General features: G+C 44.5%; 1 protein-coding gene across 1 annotated transcript; it reads right to left on the reverse strand.

Annotated features, from left to right (window-relative positions):
* Positions 1-76: 76 nt before the first annotated feature.
* tango6 (transport and golgi organization 6 homolog (Drosophila)) lies at positions 77-17,845 on the reverse strand. Its single transcript, XM_037682606.1, has 18 exons — positions 17,794-17,845; positions 14,268-14,896; positions 13,277-13,396; positions 12,668-12,815; positions 11,364-11,470; positions 11,096-11,261; positions 9,964-10,031; positions 9,696-9,808; positions 8,787-8,963; positions 8,589-8,715; positions 8,294-8,497; positions 7,624-7,767; positions 7,024-7,470; positions 5,509-5,566; positions 5,283-5,441; positions 3,085-3,236; positions 2,560-2,673; positions 77-253 (listed from the first exon to the last, which is right to left on the reverse strand). Exons 1-18 carry the CDS (start codon positions 17,843-17,845, stop codon positions 77-79), a joined length of 3,162 nt encoding a protein of 1,053 aa, XP_037538534.1.
* Positions 17,846-20,385: the final 2,540 nt, after the last annotated feature.

Consider the following 20,385-nt stretch of genomic DNA (forward strand, 5'->3'; position numbering starts at 1 on the left):
TGGTCCAGAGTTCTCCTGAAGGCGGAGAACCTTTGAAACCCTGAAGGAGACCCTGCAGAGCCAAAAAAGACGAGTTCTACGGCAAGACGACAATCTTCTTCTCCAGCTTCTGCTCCGGGAAGATGAAGCTCCTCATGATGTCGTCCAGCTCCTCCAGAGCCAGCTGAGCATGAAGAACCGCCACCTGGTCCGGGTCGGAGCGGACCACCCACTTCAGGGCCCGGTACAGGTCCAACAGAACCTCACTGAGGACCTGAAGGAGACACAGAGGGAGACTTCAGTGATGTTTGATCTTTATGTTTTTAGTAAAAGAAACCCGGTTAGTGTCCCGTCTCCTCCACCCCCCATTCCTCCTGACCCATTTTGACCCAGTCCCAGACCCAGGTCTTTGGTCTTGCAGAGCCACGTCCTTCCTGTCCTGTCCTCACCTCTCTCTGCGTGTCATTAACTGGTTCAGTCCAGCTGTTCCAGGTAATGACAGGACCTGGACTGAGACCAGCAGCTGCAGAACTTCACCACACCAGAGGCAGCAGCTGCTGACAGCTACAGGTAGGTGCTGATGTGGGGGGGGGGGGGGGGGGGGGATGTCTTCAGCTACAGAATCAAAGTCCAGTTGCTTTGTTTGTTGGTTTCTCACTGAGCTGAGACGTCGAAGACACGAGAGAAACTGATAAATGTCTGGACCCAAGAAAGCAGAGTTGACTCGAGGAATATGAAAAATTAAACTCTTTGATTATTAAACAAAAACAAAACGTGCCGTGGCAACGAGGTAAACATAAAAACATCCCAACACAAGAACCCAGGTGAGCACATCAAATCGGATCATTCTGGACTGAACAAACCACAACACTCCTGCAAATGAAGTTTACTGTTAATTTATTTGTCTCAGTTCAGACACAAAAAGTCCTAATTTTACGTCTCGGTGTGGTCGCAGCGTCCCCGCCTTTCAGGGTGGAGTTTACAACTTTACACGTTCTCCCCGACGGTTTCCTGCCGCTCCCTGAAAACCTCCAAGTTAGGTTCACAGGTAACGCTGAGCCAGGGGTCTGCAACCCGCGGCTCTCTGGTTCTTCCACAGCGGCTCGTTCAAGCTGTGACCAAAACGAACTTAAAACTGAACTTTATCGGTCGTTCTACAAACTACAAAAAGTACTAGTTTTAGCTGTTTTCATGTCATTTCTTTTGCAAATACTTTAATTTTTTGCTTTATTTTAATATTTAATTATTTTCTCACAATAAAAAAATACATAGGTCTGAATAGCTCATAGGTTGTTTTTTTTAATTTAAAAAACTTTTCCCATCTCTTTACAAGAATCTGGTGTTTTCATTTGTCTTAAAGTGTAATAATATCAATAAATGTTAAAAATCATTAGATATTTTTAGCTTTATAATGTCACCCCTATCGGCCACAAAAGTCTCCTTCAACAAACCTAAAGTGGCCCATGGGCCACCAGTTGATACCAGTTGTAGCAGGTTGTTGCAGCTCTGGACACGTTTAATTTAGTGAAGGTGTAAAAATGGCTCCTTTGATCATGAAGGTTGCAGAGCTCTGCTCTAAACTGTCCCTGAGTGCGAGTGGTTGTTTGTCTCCGTGAGTCTCTGTGAGGGACTGAGACCTGTCCAGGGTGTCCCCCACCTCTCACAGTGATATGGACACCAGTAACCCAGAAATGAAAAGTGGGTAACATTTTTTATAAAATATGAAGAAGATTCAATGAAAAATTATCTGCAGGTGAAAACTGTTCCTGATGCCTCGTCTGATCTGGTGGATTTATTTCTCAGCTCGTTGTTTCCAGACCTGAAAATGTTCCGAGCCCGTTGGAGTTCTCAGAAGCGGCAGAACCTGAGCAGAACCGTCTTCAGGCTGAAGAACGTCAGAACTTCAGGATGAGTTTTGTCTCGGCGATAAACAAACGGTGAGTCTGTAATCTCAGAGACGAGCAGATTACAGGAGCTGTCAGGGTCTTTGAAGACGCCTGAGAGCCCACCTGCCACCAGCTCAGGTGGGACAGCATAAACCGTCAGGAGGTTCTGCTCTGTGATTCATGCAGGTATCCTCGAGAGACTCGAAGCCCAAATCCAGGTCAAAGTTCACGTCTAAAGAGCCATTCTGAATATTTTCAGACGTTCCTCCGACACTTTTAGACTAAAAAAGGTTATTTGGTTGTTTTTCAACATTTATCTGTTAAAGTTAAATATTAAGTTAAACTGGAGCCACAAAAAATATCTTAAAATAAAACAGAAAAACAGTTCTCTGTGGAAAACGTATAAATAATTAATATCTTACCTGCTGTAAATATCTAACCCCCTCATTTTGGTGAAATAAGTTTTATTCTGGCAGGACTGATGAGCTCATGACTGATCTGAACAGAACCAGGACAGCTGCCCACTGAAGGATGAAAATGCAGTAGCTCAGCGGTCAGTGCCACAGCCTCGTAACCCTGAGGCTGCAGGTTCGAGCCCAGACGGGGCCAGGAAGGACTTCCAGCGTAAAGCGATTGCTGAAATGTGTGTGTGTTGCCTTGCTGTGCGAGTCTGCAGAAGGTGTGTGTTCGGTACCTGTGTGGTTTTGTGGCTGAGGCCTCGGAGCAGCAGCGCGATGACGTGGACCGCAGCTCTCCTCACCTCGGCCTCCTGCTCCGTCTTTATCAGAGCCGTCAGACAGCAGCTCAGCTGCACAAACACATCCAGAGACACAGAACCTTTCGTTACCGTCCACAGGTCCAGTCACGAGGAACAACATGAATTGAAGATGATAGCTGTGACGTTTATCAACCTTAAATCAGTAAAACACTCAGAACCTGAACCGTTTCTGACTTCGGTCAGGAGCAGGAAGTGGAAACATCAATTAGTGTTATTTTTTAATCTAGCTTATGTGTAGTTTGATTCCACTCGGAGCAGAATCTGCTGCTGAAAGATGAAACTAAAACTCAAATCAACTCTTAGTGGTTGTGATGAAAACGTTTCTGTGTTTGAATCATCCAACAGAACTTTGTTGTTTATGATCTGAATGAAGTCCAGTGTTGTTGGCGAAAACAGCTTCTTACAGACGTTTCATTTGGGTTTTAGACGTTTCCACCTCACCTCCTGAGCCAGCGGCCCCAGAGAGTAGTCCAGTCTCTGACAGAGTTCTCCCAGGTTGGACAGACTGCTGGCTCGGACACTTTGATCCGGATCCTTGGTTCCCTGCAGGAAGACGCTGACCAGAGGACGGCCCAGGTGGGGCGCCATTTCTCCTGAAGAAGGAAGAGGCAGACGGTTTGGACCTGGTCATTAGGACGTTGGTTGAATTTCTTGTTTTTGTGTTTTAGCTCTTTCTGTTCACAATCTGCCTGAAACAAACATATAATAATTTAAATACATCTGGTCATAAAAACATGTTTTAATTTCTAAATTATTCAGACTGGATGGAACGGAGGAGCAGCAGAACATCCGAGGAAGGTTTCATGCTGCTGCAGACGGAGCAGATGTGGTCGGGCACCAGCTGGGTTAGCTTCATCACAAACAACAGAGCCGACTGCAGCTGCTCCTCCTGACGAGCGGCGCTCAACCCAGAATCCTCCACGGAGAGCGAGAAACCAGCTGACACGGTGCTAGAACTGAAACTGGGCCGGTTTGTGGGAACAACATGATCCAGAAACCCAAACGCAGCGTCCGGATCTGAGGCTCAGCAGACAGGAAATCTGATCTGGGTCTACGTCTCGTAAACGTCCTTCATCCTCCTTCAGAGCAAAACGTATTCTGGTAGGAACAGAAACCAGAGCCTGACAGGTACCAGGCAGGTACCGGTCATTACATGGTACATGCAGGAAATATATTCCAGGTAAGAACCAGGTACTTAACATGGTTCTTACCTGGTACACATTTAATAAGCTGGTGAAGATTCTCAGTCATCCAGACCATGATCAGTCCAAGAAAAGGTTAAAGACAAAAACTGGACGTCTGTTCTGAAGCCGTTACGCTTTCCATATTCGTTTTGGATTTACATATTTAATACATAACATTTAGGTACCTGGCACATACCAGGTAAGAGTTGTGTAAATACCTGGTACTTAAAAATGGTACTTACCCAGTATTTACACTGTATTTACTCGATTTGTACCGGATACGTACCAGATACTTAGATGGTACAAACTATAATTACCGGTACATACCAGTTACATTCATGGTATGTACCAGGCATATACTATGCAAGTACAATGAGGAAAATAAGTATTTGAACACCCTGCGACTTTGCAAGTTCTCCCACTTAGAAATCATGGAGGGATCTGAAATTTTCATCTTGGGTGCATGTCCACTGTGAAAATCCGGAAATCACAATGTACGATTTTTAAAAAATTATTTATTTATTTATTACTTATTTTCCTCATTGTACCTGGTGCATAATCAGTACATACCAGTTAAGTACTCAGTCTGTAACAGAATAAATCATGTAAAAACCAAGAATATGGAGTTTGAATATCATGAATTCAGGTAAGCACCAGGTAAGAACTGGGTATGTGCGGATCTGTTCTTGTGTACGTTACCATTTTTCTTCATAAACCTGAGAGTCCAAAGGCTCTGAGTCCTCAAACTGGGAGTAAAAGAGAACCCAGATGGAGCCAGACGTCCATCTGCTGAACCCGAGTCGGTTCAGAAAACCTTCTTGTTTGAAATCAGACGCAGCTTGGCAGAAACGATCTGAGGGAAACACAGAAGCTTTCTGCGTTTCTGTGCAGCAAACCGACGCTCGGTCCAGTTTCTGTGCACAGATATAAACCCCCCGATTGTCCTGCAGGAACGACACCGTGCAGTTCTGGCACACTGACCCGGGCTGAGCGGGAGAAACAGAAAATACCAACCACACAGCGCTCCCTCTGATCAATGAGGGAAACAAGACTGAACTGTGTATGTGTGCTGATAAAAGTCCAACTCACAAGAACTTATCTGCATGTCAAATTATTCCTGCAGCGTTTCCAGATTTTAACTCTTTGTAGAAATAAAAACAGCTGAAAGTTTAACGAGCTCGTTTCACGTCCAGCGCACGACTTAAAACACTAATGAACAAGAGTCCTGCATACGACATGTTATACACCTATCAACAAACTATCATGCAGATGTCTATAGCAAAGACCTTGCTTTAACTTTGACCTTGATTTGTGACCTTGGAGCTGTGGTGATGAAACGTGTTTGTGACACTCCATTATCCTGAGCGGACCAGGAGTAGTGGCCCGGACAAGCAAAGACCTTGTTTAACTTTTATCTGGAACCATAAACGGGTTTGGACCCATTCTGATGCTCACCCATGGCCCGGCTCGCCCGCATCAGGACCTCTCCCACCTTCAGCCGGGTCTCCAGCGAGCGCTCCTTGTCGAGCGAAGGGAGCGAGGGTCCGAGCTGGAAATCTCTCAGGAGCCTCTCCAGGATGCGGTCGGGGTAGGACTCAGCCAGAACAGCCAGACCTGCAGACAGTTCAGTCAGTCCGTCAGCTGAGCTCGCCGTTAGTGGGTCGTGCAGCCGGGCCGTTACCTTGGATGGCTGACAGGTAGACGAATGGGTCTTCGTGCTCCAGGTTCTCCAGGAGGAGCTGCAGACAGAACAATAAATGATTCACAGCTGATCCGACAGTAAACACAGATATCAAAGAGAATAAAACAAATATTGATCCAACGCGGCCTGCAGAACTAGGGATCTGAACCTGACAGATCAGAAGAAAAATCAATACTGGGTCGTTCTGATGGTCCAGTGGGGGTTCTGGTCAAAAAGCATGATGAATGAGATGGAGTAGGGGGTATCTGTTCTAACAAGACGGCCTTAACAAGCCCCCAGGGGAGCAGCAGTGAGGACGAGCTTCGACCGGCTCATTTATTATAAACGTCCCGGGAGGCTCAGACAGAACCAGAACCAGCTGAACTCATTCAGAGCAGAAACCACGAGGAGGGAACAGACCGGGGTGGGGGTCTTTATTTTTAACAAGTGGGACAGGAGAGTTTGTTGTAGCTGTCAGGAACGTCACTGCTCAGCCTCCTCAGAACAGGAGGTTCTGACCAACTGAAGAACCTCAGATTCTGGACGGGCAGTGTGGATTTAGTCCCCGCTTGGACTGGATCGGAGCTCATGAGGGGTTTTGTAGATCTGGAGAAGGTTTGGGTCGGTGTTTTCTACGCTTTCTTTGGGGCTGCTGAAGAAGTATGGGGAGTTAAAATCACTTTTTGGGTCCATCCGGTCCCTGTAGAACCAAATCAAGAGCTCTGTCCACGTCTTGTTCCAGGTGCAGGGCTGTTCCTTTGTCGGATCAGTTTTTGGTCTTTGTGGACAGGATCTCAGAGAACAGCTTCTGGTTCAGAAACCTCAGGATCTCGTCTCTGCTTTTTACAGATGATGTGGTTCTGTTTGTGTCTTCGGGCCAGGATCTTCAGCATCAGATCTCCAAGTCTGAGGACATGGACGTGAACCAGAAACGGGTCAGGCAGTTCCTGTCTCAAGTAAAGGAGTTCAAGTATCTGGAGGTCTAGTTCCTGAATGATGGTAAGATGGAGGACGGGATGATAGATCAGAGCTTCATCTACAGTAATAAGGGTGTTGCTCCGGTCTATCGTGATAAAAGAGGATCTAAGCTCAAGCACAAAACTCTGGATTTACTGGCACATGTATGGTCCAACCCTCACCTCTGTTCACAAAGTTCAGATCAGGACTGAAAGAACCAGGTCATGGATTAAAGCAGCTGAAGCGAGCTGATGGACGGGCAGAAGGTTGGATGTGTGGTTGGATGCTCAGCTGACAGGAAGAACAGATGGATAAATGGATTGAGTCTCCTGCAGGAACATCCAGCTGCTTGTTTCACATGAACTCTAAAGGTTCATGACAATGTTCTCCAGATGTTCGGATCAGGACCATCATGAAGGTCCGAACATCAGCAGGAGGACCTAAGGATCAGCTGAAACCATGTGACTTTTTATGAAGATACATTCTGTTTACAGTCCAACATGTTTGTTATTTATAAAAACTAAAACAAACAACAGAGAGCCAAACAAAACTACAAACCAGGAGGACTTTCTCCTGAGCCTGGACAGCCTCAAGGTCTCTGCGCTGCACCTTCTGAGTCAGGATCCTCAAGGCGAACGCTCTGGTTGGCACATCTGGGTCACATGCCTCTAACAGCCAATCAGAGAAGGGCTTATTGGAAGAGTCAGGGTCACCTTTCGGACCAGGATGCTGGGAGGGTTCTGCGTGTCTGCTGTTGGTTCTGACAGAGGTCTGCGAGGTGTTTCCTTCACTCCTCATCTCCGGCGTGGTTTCACTGTGTTTGGAGCTCTGGCCAGCATCCGCACCGGCAACAGCGAGGTCTTCGGGCCGGTAAGCGCCGTGAGTGGCGATGACGGCTCTGAGGTTGGAGGAGAGCTCCTGGACGAGCGGGTCGGGGTGCTGCAGAGACAGCGTCTGCAGATGAGGCAGCAGCCTGGACATGCAGGAGTAATCCTCGGCACTGAGCTGAGAGGTCACAGAGGAGACACCAGGACTTTTAGGAATGTCTGGACACGAAGAACTGGAAAATTTTACAGATGAATTTGTCCCACAGACTAAATGTGTTGTTAGAATAAATATTTGAATCAGACTCAGGATAAACATCTGGACCTTCAGTACCTGAGGCGAGGACAGGAGAGTCGCTATCAGACCCATCCCCAGGCTCAGAGTCTGGGTCTCCACTGGGTTCCCAGCGCCCGGCTCCGAGGACACGTCCAGACCGACACAGGCTCTCTGGAGCAAGGACACCATGAAGTCCACCACCTGCAGAAAGACACACTTAACTGCCCTGCATGACCTTTGACCTTTACCACAGCTGATCATCATTAGCAAACGTTAAAATGTCGACAGCTCAGCCGTTTTTAGACATGAGTTAATTCTGAGTGGTAGTAGCTGAGAGTCACCAACAGACCTGGAGAGAGCTTTGGTAAAAACTTTGCTGTGAAAGGCAGCGGGTGATAAGCATTCCTTCTCAGCAGGAATCAATTTCTGATCTAATAAAATAATTCATACAGCCGTTATTTTCTATGAGGCTTAAATTTAATGTGTCTTATTTGTCTATCAAGGTTAAATCAGGTCTTCTGGACAGAATCTGTGCAGAGGACCTGATTTAACTTTGATAGATTTATCTACCTGGATTATCGAGCATGAATCAAGACGTCTTATTTGTCTTCCATCTATTTTTTTCCCTTATCGTGAGTTATTTGTTTTTTGTGGCCCTCGCTCCACATCTGGGTTTTTATCTTTCATCCATAAAGATGGTTTTTGATTTTTGCTCGTCTCTGCTGACCTGCGAGGTCTTCCTCAGCAGCTGGGTGTGCTGCAGACACTCGATCATCACAGCCACCACCTGAAGCAGAGCCAGTCTGCGCGCTCGCCTCTCAGCTCCGCCCAGCAGCCGATGCTCCGCCTCCAGCAGCGTCATGGCTGCCACATCCACCTGCTCTTCGTCCCTCAGCTCCTCGTCCGCGGTGGCCGCCCACGTGGTCAGATCCTGCAGGAGGAGTGACGTCAGCTGAGGTCAAACGTAAACAAACCACTTTACCTGGAAGATGTCTAATCTTCAGATTAACTTGAACTTTGACCTTCAGCAGGGCCAGGAAAAAATCCCCGGGCAGGTCGCTCTCCTTGAGTTCAGCCAGCAGCTGCGTCAGACACTCCAGCCTCCACTGCTCCCCCGACAGCTTCTCATACAGCTGATCGTCCTCATCCCTGAGACACAGCAGGTGAGTCACACACAGGTGGATAAGCAATCAGAGGACGTGCCCGCTGCGTGTCGCCACCTGCAGCTCTGTCTGCAGACCAGCCTGACGCCGCCATCACTTCCTGCAGAGAACTGGAGGTCCGCTGCGACGTCCTTCCTTCGCTCCTGCAGACCTGAGAGCTGCCGCAGGACCAACAGAGCTGCAGACGACTCGGAATGAGTCAGGAACCACAACAAGATCTCCTGACAGGGGGCGCTGGAGGGCAGAGGACACAGGTCACACATAATTAACTTCAAGTGGAACAGAAAACATTTTGTTTTTCTAAAGGAGACACTGCACGAAATGCTGTTTGTATTTATATTTTATTGTTTTAATCCAACTAACCTGCTGTTTCCATGTTTATTCGGAGCGCATCCTTTCAGACAAAAGGACTTGAAAATTAGACTTTAGCTAACTCATACATTTACACTTTACCCTGTTTATTCTGATTAATTTATACTGTCACTTATTTAAATAAATTAATAAGAAACTTTTGTTTTTACTTGAAAGAAAAAAAAGAAGAAAACGGGTTTAAAAAAATAAGAGCAACGGACAAATAAAATATTTCCTCAAACAGAAATACAATAATCTAATGCAAGCAGAAAAAAGCTTAAGTGATTATTTCTTTTTCTTTTTTTCATACTTGTTTATTTAACTCATCAGATTTTAACTACATAAACACAGAAAACTATTTGTTTTACTTTATGAACCATCCTGTTTTGCTTTTCCTAAAATAATCTGAATCTGATTTATCAGAGTGGCACGTCTGAATGAAAATGTAAAACTTTGAAACTCTACAAACGGTCTTTAATTTCTCGTTGCATTGATTTTTATTGTATAATATTTCTCGTCATAAATTCCCAGAGTTGAGGTCCTGATTTCCTCCTCCAGGAAGTTCTAATCTACGGCACAAAAAAGCATCAAAACAAAACCAGAACAAATGTTTACCGGAGGTGGGAGACGTTGTGTTTGGTGAAACTGAAAAGTGTGAAGACGACAGGAAGGACGTCTTGGAGCGCGGCGAGGAGAGTCTCTGATGGGGACGCTCCGACCACCCAGATCTGACGGCGACCAGGAACAAGAAACACGACTGAAGTTTAAATAAAGTCGCCTTAAAACAAACATCCTGTTTCCTGTCGAACTGGGTTCAATTGAAACTGGACTGTTAACTGTCGACACAGCTCTGCTTCAAGCGTTGAGTTGAATTTAAGCTCACCTTGAACACGTCGTCCACACAACGGGTCAGCTCAGACTCCTCCACCACGACCTCCGAGCCCCCTGCAGCTGAAAACAAACAGCAGTTTTAAAGAACCATTCCAGAGGTTCCAGCTGTAAAACACACTTATGATAGAAAATAATAAATTACTTTCACAAAGAGAAACGTGCTGAGAAATCTGACGGAGAAGAAAAATGCTCCAGAAGTCGTGAAAACATTTCCTTGTTTAAAGACACTCACTGCAACATGAAGAGCAGTTCAAAATATTAATTACACACACACGCGCACACACACACACACACACACACACACACTAGGTGCGAAACAACATCTATGCAAAAATTTCCTCATATCCATAATTTATGTGTCGCTAAATTAAAGTTTGTGATCGACTGCAAACTGCCATGGGTTTGTTTACCTGCAGAAACAGCTGAAGTGTGTTTATCTGCAGAAACAGCTGAAGTGTGTTTGTTTACCTGCAGAAACAGCTGAAGTGTGTTTGTTTACCTGCAGAAGCAGCTGAAGTGTGTTTGTTTACCTGCAAAAACAGCTGAAGTGTGTTTGTTTACCTGCAGAAATAGCTGAAGTGTGTTTGTTTACCTGCAGAAACAGCTGAAGTGTGTTTGTTTACCTGCAAAAACAGCTGAAGTGTGTTTGTGTACAGACTACAGGCATCCTGATGAAGCAGGGTCATGTGACTCCAGCTTCTTTGTGGTTCGACTCGTTGTTTACACTGAGCGCAGACCCTCATTCTGAATTTTATGTTATAGTTTTAAACCTGCCAGAGTAAACTGTCAAGCTTTACTGTCTGAGGATAAACATTTTAATATTTCATATGTTGCAGTGAGTAGCTTTAACTACGTAAATATTCCAAAAACTCTTGAAAAAAAGTTCTGTTTCAGTTCCAGAACCTGGAGTGACGGCAGCCAAACCGAAACGGACTTCTGATTGGACCGGTCACCTTCTAATCCACATTTCTATTGTCCCTCTGAAAAACATTCAGTTTCTTCCCATCTCTGTATTTTCAGGTTGTTTTTAACACTACGTTAGAATTTTTCTGTACGTTTGTAACTTCGTGTGCAGAAACTCCGTGAAGCCTGACAAACGTCACAGTGATGGAGAGACTGCTGACCGGAGGAGGTGTCGATGCATCGCTCCAGAGGGGACAGCAGCGGGCCGAGCAGGTACTGCCGAGCCAAGCCGGGCCTCTCCTGCACCATGGAGAGCGCCGTCCTGGTGGCCACTCTCTGGAACTGCTGGGCTGTCAGTTTGTCTCTGAAGTGCAGGAGGTCCAGCACCTGGAGCAGAACACTTGCTTTCACTCACTGAGAGCTGACATGTCTCTACCGGTTCTACCTGCAGCTCTTCTACAGAACGTCCGAAATACAAACATGGCTGACCTGAGGACAGACCAGTTTAAAGTACTCGTCAGCTGAGGCGGACTGTTGGGGGCAGGCCGACAGGATCCTCGCCACAGCGTCACATTTCCTCCAGTCTGAGGCGCCTCCTGCAGGAAACAAACAGAACTTCAGTCTGGAGAACCGATTTAAACTCTGATCTCAAACTAATGAGTGAAGCAAACTGCAACAGCTAAAAGAATATGCTTTAGGTTTTCCTGAACAATTTAAGCTCTGCAGAGAGAAATCTGAAAAGGCTTTCAATCGCTTTCACACTGCATGTTCTGTGCAGTAGAGTGAGCGCAGAAACCTGCTGAAGAAGAAAAAACCTGCTGAAGAAGCTAAAACCCGCTGAAAAATATGAAACCCACTGAAGAAGCTGAAACCTGCCGAAGAAGCTGAAATCCGCTGAATAATATGAAACCCGCTGAAGAAGCTAAAACCTGCTGAAAAATATGAAGCCCGCTGAAGAACACGAAACCCGCTGAAGAACATGAAACCCGCTGAAGAAGCTGAAACCTGCTGAAGAAGCTAAAATCTGCTGAAGAAGCTAAAACCCGCTGAATAATATGAAACCCGCTGAAGAACATGAAACCCGCTGAAGAAGCTGAAACCCGCTGAAACCCGCTGAAGAAAACGAAACCCGCTGAAGAACACGAAACCTGCTGAAGAACATGAAACCCGCTGAAGCCCTATGAAGAATATGAAACCTGCTGAAGGAGCTGAAACCTGCTGAAGGAGCTGAAACCTGCTGAAGGAGCTGAAACCTACTGCAGAAGCTGAAACCTGAAGGAGCTGAAACGTGCTGAAGAAGCTGAAACGTGCTGAAGAAGCTGAAACCTTCTGAAGAAGCTGAAACCTGCTGAAGGAGCTGAAACCTGCTGAAGAAGCTGAAACCCGCTGAAGAAGCTGAAACCCGCTGAAACTGAAACCTGCTGAAGAATATGAAACCCGCTGAAGCTGAAACCTACTGCAGAATCTGAAACCCACTGACGAAGCTGAAACCTACTGCAGAATCTGAAACCCACTGAAGAAGCTGAAACCTGCTGAAGAAGCTAAACCTGGACTGCTGAGGCTAAAATGAGCACAAGAGACAAACAGAGCCAGTGTGCCAACGAGGATTTATAAAGTTAAATACTTTTAAAAAGTATGAAAGTAACCAAAACTAAAAATCATGGGACTTGAATTGATGCTTGGTTCTGATTTATGAAGGATTAAAATAAAACAAAGTGCTGACTCAGCATTCACATCATTACTCCGTGATGTTCCTGCCCCTTACACCTGCCTCCCTGCTCCTCCTCCCTCACCTGTTCCTCCCTCCAGGACGGCTCTGACGACCGCCTGGACGCCGCTGGGCTGCATCAGACGCTCAGACAGCAGCTGACCGCACAGACGCCTGAGCCAGGCCGGAGCTGATCCTGGACCCGCTCTGCTGCTGGAACCACCTGGACCGGACTTAAAAAGAGGAGAGGAGAATTTTTGAACGGTTCTCAACTGAAATGTATGTGGAGTAACGTGACAGCATGAAGAGACGCAAAGCCTCCGAGATTCATTTGCTACAATAATCAGAAAACAATCCCAGGAACTCTTTTTTTTTTAACTTAACTATTTAAATTCGACAAAATTAAACTTGATTTTGCAGCAGTTAAACTTCAAAAATTCCTCTTTTCTTCTGCTTGTAGAGAAAAACACGAGACAAAACACCTGAGCTGAGGATCCATGAATTTTACAAATCAGGGATGCACACCTGAGCTGCAGCACAAAGGTCAGAAAAACAGTTCAGCTGCTCAGAACGACAGATTGTTTTAAGAGTAAATTTTAATCGACGTGTGGATGTCAGGAATCAGAACACTTGACTCTGACGACGGCTGCATGCCTAAATGTGGAAACAACCAAAAACAATATTCTCTGACAACCTGTTTGGGTCCACCTTGGAGGATGAGCAGCTCCTTGATGACGATGGGCTGGTAGACGTTTCCCAGAAGGTTCCTGAGGTCCTCTCTGCAGACCCGACGCTCGTCAGAACTGAGCGGCTGCACATGGAAAAACAAGGAAATGGTTTGAGTTTCTGACTTTAAGCATCTCAGATATCTCATGAAAGTATTGTGATTACACATTAGTCAGCAATAAAACCTCCTAATCTCAGCTCTGCTGGGAATATAATTATTAATAATACTGAATTTATTATAAAAATAACAAATAAAAGAAAAAAATAGCAGTTTATTAAAGATAAAGTATTTTTATGTTAATTTTCCTATTAGAAATTTTTTAATAAATTATTTTAGGGTAAGGAGAAAAAAACCTTTTTGAAAATGTTTTTAAATTAAACAAATTAAATAATTAAGTCCAATAAATAAATAAATCCTGAGTTAAAAATGTCCCAGCATGTTTGCACAGAAGCTTGAAAAATCAATAATATAAAGATTGTACAAAACGTGAAATCAGAAAAAGAAAAAAAAAACATTCTGGACAGATTTAAAAAAGGGATAAATTTTATTTTTATTTATAATAAAAATATATTTTATTCTTTTAAATAAATGTTTCGTTTGTATACAAGTGATCAGCAGAGAAATAATGTGGATAAATTTTGGAAACAAATCAGATTATTATTTTTTTTTTGGCTTTAGCTCCCACCCACCCCACCCACCCAAAAAAAATCTGCTAATAAGTGTTAAAATTTAAAAAAATTATTATTATTTAAAAATAAAACACTCCTCTACACTAAAAGTTTCCGCCTCACCTTTCAAAGCTTCTGTCAATGACAAATACGTTTCAGCATCTTAACACGTTGAAAAACAAAAAGTTCTTCACCCTGTCAGCGTCTCCATGCAGCTGGTGGCCCGGCTGGTGGCCCAGCGGGTGGCCCGGCTGGTGGCCCGGCTGGTGGCCCGGCTGGTGGCCCAGCGGGTGGCCCGGCTGGTGGCCCGGCTGGTGGCCCAGCTGACACAGCGCCGCCATCACATCCCCCAGGTGTTGCGTGAACACCAGCGTGGCGACGGACGACAGCTCCGCCAGCTGCAACAGGACTCTGGTTGTGATCAGGAGGCGGCGTCCGGCTGGAGGCCACACCTCCCTGCGGACCAGCGTTTCCACCATGGCACCAAACGTAGACCTGCGACCCAGTGGAACCCCCACTCCTGGGGCCAGGTAGGGGCAGAGTCCCAGAGAAACAACAAACTGGAGGGCAGATCCGAGCGTCTTCTGCTGGAAGACGCTGAGGACATCAGGAGGCAAAGGCGGAGCCATCTCAGGGGTGCAAAGTTTACCTGCAGAGGAGGGCGGAGCCTGCTGGAAGCGCTTTAGTTCTTCTGCCAAGTATCTTGTGAGGGCGAGGAGAAGAAGAAGACACTCCTGAATAAAGCTCCACGTGACGTCTTCCGTCTCACAGAACCAGTCCGCTGCCAGCTTCACCTCCTCCCTCAGCTTCCTCACCTCCTCGAAACTGCTGTCACTCTGCAGCTGCTGCAGGAGGCGGGCCCTGTTGGACCCTAGAGCGACCCGGAGGGCCTCCTGCTGCGAGGACTGAGCAGAGGCCTCTGCAGACAGAAACGCAGAGACTGTCACTCAGAAAACTGTCTCCCTGTCAAACGGTTTAGGAGAACCACAACATTAGCTAACACACGAGAACTACAGGTTCTGACGGGACCATCTGGTCCCAACCCAATGAAGTCATTTATTTTGTTACACATCGGACAAAATACATCAGCAACGACCTCAGAGAAGCTGTTGCTGCCCACCTATCTGTGAAAGGTCAAAGTTCATTTAGAGTCCATCGTTCTACATAAAAATTATTCAGACGTGGAAACATTTAAGACTCACCCTGAAGGTCAGACCGTGCAATGACTCTACAAGTCATCAGGTCAAAGTTTCCTCTCTGAAAACAACATGGCAGCTGGACTTAAGTCTGGAAAGTTTCATAAGAAGGAACCACAAGACTTCTGGACCAGAACCAGACTAAAGGACATATGTTTACCCAGAATGCACAGCAGCAAACAGCTCCTCCCAGCTGTCAGCACGGTGCTGCCGATGGTTTGGGCTCCTATAAGTCGAGAACAGAGTTATTTTGTTTGTACTGAATCCCTAGGATCAGTTCATTAAAGTGATTTGTTCAAAAGATTCGATCGCTGAATCCTTCAGTTCATGCAGGTTATTCGTGCAGTAGGTGTGCGTCAGTGTGTGAGCGATACAGCGCCACTTCCAGCACAGTACTACATGAAATCACTCCTCAGCAACAGTTCTCTGTGTGCGCATGTGCAAATGGACTGCTCGCTCATGGAACGAATCACCCCCCTGCACTCTCTGACAGACTCTCTTCTCTGTGTTGCCAGTTTGTGAGTGACAGCACTACAGCAGCAAGCAGCACGTTCTCCAAACACGAACTCAAGTCTTCTTTCTGCTGTTGTTGGTGAGACTTTATTAAGGACACAGAGCATCTGGTCTATAAGAAAGGGTTTTATATTTATTGCGGAGTTTATAATTTAACGTAAAAAAAGACTGGGGGAGATAAAAAAAATACATAAACATCACAGTTGTAGCAGAAAAACCATTAAATTGTGTCCAGACAACACTTTGTCTTCTTGGCTCGCTCATCTCCACTCACAGTGTCTCACTTTCTTTCTGACGACTTTTGCAGGGAGTACAGGTGTGAGTACAGGTTAACCACCCATGCACCGCTGCTGCAGCTTGCCCTGCTGCGAGTCTCTTCTTCTGTCTCCTCCCATTACTTTATGTGTACATCAGTCTGTTAAGATAATGGGGACAGGGGCGTGTGTACATTTATTTTCATGAGACTTGGCTCAACATTAGCCATTAGCTTGGAGAAACAGATGCCACTGCCAACGTCATGAGAGTGTGTCCCCACGAGGAAGAAACGGTTAGAATCACTCGGAGTCAGAGAGTGTTTTGTTCACTTAGTGATGCATGTAGTTTATTTGCAGTGAACGAATCACAAGTCACATTCGCTCAGGCGTCAACAACAGTCCCTCTCCCCCACACATGGCGCACGCCGCTGTCGTTCTGAATCACGTCACGAGTACAGTATACTAATAAATACTAAAGAAATACAGCACTTAACTGTACTTAATGTGTAAACTGGAGTTAGTAGGAGAGATCATATCTCTCCAGTTTTAGCTTCTCTCCACTGGCTCCCTGTCAAGTCCAGAATTGAATCCAAAATCTTACTTGTAACCTACAAAGCTCTCAACAACCTAGCTCCATCTTATATAAACAGATCTTATTGTTTCATATTTTCCTAACAGAGCACTTCGCTCTCAAACTGCAGGCTTACTTGCAGTCCCTAGAGTTTCCAAAAGCAGAATGGGAGGAAGATCTTTCAGTTATCAGGCTCCTCTCTTGTGGAACAAACTTCCAGTTTGTGTCCCTGAGGCTGACACATTGTCCATTTTTAAAACTGGGCTTAAGACTTTCTGTTTTGATAAATCCTATAGTTAGGGTTGGCTTATTATGCTGCCATAGGCTTAGATTACTGGAGGACAAACTGACCTAATTTCCTTAAATGAACTGTTAAAACTGAATAGATTTCATTTGATATTATTTCTATCTCAACATGTGATTCTCGACCTGCCACTGAGTGTCTGTTCCTCCTTCGTGTTCCTTTCAAACCCAGCTGGTCGAAGCAGATGGTCTGACTCCTGAGATGTTTCAATTCAATTCAATTCAATTCAGTTTATTTATATAGTGCCAATTCATAACAAAGTTGTCTCAGGGCACTTTACAGAAACATCCACATACATAGAAAAGCCACTTAGTAAAGTTCTCTATCTAAGGAAGCAGCAGACTCGTTGAATCTTCACTTCGTCGCAGTCTCCAAGATATGAGTCCATCTGTCCAAAATCTGACGTTTGGACCAAACTGGGTCCAACAGGACCATGATCCCAAACAGCTGATCCACAGCAGAACAGGTCAGAAAGAACAGAACCAAGGCGCTGCAACTGTCCAGTCTGAGCCCAGAACCTGAACCTGACTGAAACGCTGTGGTGGACCTTCAGAGACTGAGCAGAACCCTCAATGATGGTAAGAAGAGTGGGCCAGAACTCTAGAACCAGGAGAGACTGGTGAGGTCCTACAGAGAACCAGTGAGGGTTCTGGTTCTATAGGAGGTTCTGTTAGATCAGGAGCTGGGCTCAGTTTGTGACACTTGGCTTAGTTTTCGTTAAATAAATTAATGACAAAGTAACATGTGGTTGGATCTACGTCATTATGTAAAATAAAATAAATAAATTACATGCTTAACAAAGTGTATAACAGAAAAACTGTCTCTTAGGAGACACGTGGTCTCCTTACAACAGGGCCTCTAAAGGATAACAAGGAAATCTATTTTAAATGTCTGCCAATAGAGGAAATAAAACTTTAAAACAAAAAAAACGTTGTTTAAGCCCCAGACGGTTAGCTTATGTTTTAGATAAAAACTTACCGCCAAACGGTCTGGTGAGGATATTTATCGCTGATAGAATCTCAGAAGTCATTTTAGAAACTTAACTTTTCATCACCAGTCGGATAAAACTCAAAGCGTTTGTTTTTTTCTGTCAAAATACAGCGTTTGACAAGACTCACGTTTCGCGAGCTAAAAACACATCAAACTGACGCTGACATACTACGTCATCACGCAGCTCTACTCTGAGAGGATCCGATTGGTTAACGTAGTGTTGCATTCAAAGTACAGCTGAAACTGTCGTAAGTTTTGTTAACAGATGATTCGACGATGCACACAGCATTTATTAAAAACGACAAATGTGGGATAATAATTTGAAGTAAATTTAAAACAAAGTAAGACTCAAGAGTTTGTTGAATCATTTGTAATTAAAAGCATTAAAAAACTTTGAATTTCCTTATAAACTGTAATGGAACAGTGTGTCACACAATTTACAATCTCACAATTACAATTATTACTATTATAAATACTATTGCTATTATAATTATAATTACTTACAATAACTCAATTACACAATATCACACATTTAATACACTTAAAATATAAAAGCATGATTTTAACATGGTCACGGTAAGCAGGTTCAGAAATTGTAATCAAACCTTCAAATTTCAAAGTGAGCCAGATAAAATGTTTTATAACTAAACCTTAACTATTTTGTTTTATATTGGATTAATAATGGATGGATTAATCCTTCTAAAATCTGCAGCAGCTGAGTAGAGGACACAAACTTCACACAGACAATAACTCACTTTTTCACCTCTTTACCACGTTTCCCATTTTCCTGGACAGTGGATCCCATGTACTTGAAGTCCTGCAATTTTGTGACCTCTGCTCCTTGTAGCCTCAATGTTCCAGCAGCCTCACTCTCATTCACACACATGTACTCTGTCCTACTATGATGAACTCACATTATAGTTTTATCCATCCATCCATCCATTATCTTTACCCGCTTTTTCCATTTTGGGTCACGGGGGTCGCTGGTGCCCATGTCCAGCAGTCACTGTGCGAGGGGTGGGGTACACCCTGGATGGGTCGCAAGTCCATCACAGGGACACATAGACACAAACGAGACAAACAACCATTCACTCTCTCATTCACACCTAGGGACAATTTAGAGTTACCAATCAGCCTAACATGCATGTTTTTGGTCTGTGGGAGGAAACCGGAGCACCCGGAGAAAACCCACGCATGCACGGAGAGAACATCATTATAGTTTTAATAAAAGTGATTTACGTCAGATGCCCTTCCTGACACAACCCTCACCATTTACTCGGGCTTGGGACTGTCACAAGAAATACACTGGCTTGTGTCCCATATAGTGGCTGATTTTGGCTAAATCAACCTACGACCTGAAAAGGAAGAAGCGGGTAAAGATGATCGATGAATGGATCATGGAAATTGCAAAAAAACAAAATTTGAATGCTAGGGTACCATACCCCCTGAAAAAAAGTATTTGTTAAACGATTCACATGACAAACATGAACCAGTCAGGTGGTTCATAAGATACGAAGCACTCAGAGGCTTTGGGTATTGGTGGTCCCATGACCAAACCTCACTTCGGCTCAGTTTGATTCACGAACAGCATCTGTTAGAGCCTCGGATGTCACTGGACCATCACTAACTGCAAGGTGTCCAGGTCTCCGGTGATTACAGAACAAGCCTAAACCATCAACCCTCTGCCACCGTGCTGACGGTGTATATAAGTTTGCTGCTGTACGGGTAAAAGTTTTTAGTCTCATATGTTCATTCATTTATTCATTCAACCTTTATTTGTACAGGCTAGTCTCATTGAGCCACAAGGACTCATTTACAAGAGAGACCTGTCCCAGACAGAACATATAAAGTACAGACAACAATAACAGTAAACAATGACAATAATAAACTACAGCAAAAATACAGTTAAAATAATAGTATATAAAACAATACACATTATCACAGGATACAGCGTGCGCACTCAGGACATTATTACCTGCAGTGTTCCCTCAGTGAGGACTGAACTTGGTAAAAGGGCCTTCTCCTACTCCGCTCCTGTTTCCTGGAATATCTTGCAAAAAGATTTGAAGCTCTCGACCTTGACCTCTCTAAGTGGCTTTAAGAATCTGTTGGACTCCTGGCAAGGACTAATGCAGACATGTTCCTGTTTTTAGTTTTCTACATTCGCCTTATAGTCTATTAGTTTTTTGTTGCTTTTTTTTTTAGCCATCTTATTTGTAAAAAAAAAAAAAAAAAAAAAAAAAAAAACGGTATGCCTTTTTATAACTGTCCATTGTTGTCGTTGTTGTCCAATGTTTTCATCATTCTTTGTTGAAATCAGGTCTCTCTTGTAAATGAGTCCTCGGGGCTCAGTGGGATTTACCTGTCTAAATAAAGGTTGAATGAATATTAAGAAACAATGTCAATGTATGACCCAAAACACTCATATTGTCTGGGTGAACGGATCGAACGGCATCTGCAGCCAGTTTCTTAGGATCCACTGTGGGATGGACCTTTACAAGAGATCCTTCCTGCCTACAGCCATCAGGATCTATAATATCGCTTAATGAAATGAGGATAACGAGTTACAACAACAAATAA

The sequence above is a fragment of the Nematolebias whitei genome, chromosome 10, assembly GCF_014905685.2.
Source record: "Nematolebias whitei isolate Nwh7 chromosome 10, NemWhi1, whole genome shotgun sequence".
NCBI classification, from domain to species: domain Eukaryota; kingdom Metazoa; phylum Chordata; class Actinopteri; order Cyprinodontiformes; family Rivulidae; genus Nematolebias; species Nematolebias whitei.

Excerpts from the sequence above, each read along its gene's own strand:
- tango6 (XM_037682606.1), bottom strand. The coding sequence starts at position 17,845 with ATGACTTCTGAGATTCTATCAGCGATAAATATCCTCACCAGACCGTTT. Across the intron at positions 8,716-8,786 it reads GTCTGCAGACAGAGCTGCAG|GGATGAGGACGATCAGCTGT; the intron begins GTGGCGACACGC and ends GCTGTGTCTCAG. Across the intron at positions 8,498-8,588 it reads TTTTCCTGGCCCTGCTGAAG|GATCTGACCACGTGGGCGGC; the intron begins GTCAAAGTTCAA and ends CTCCTCCTGCAG.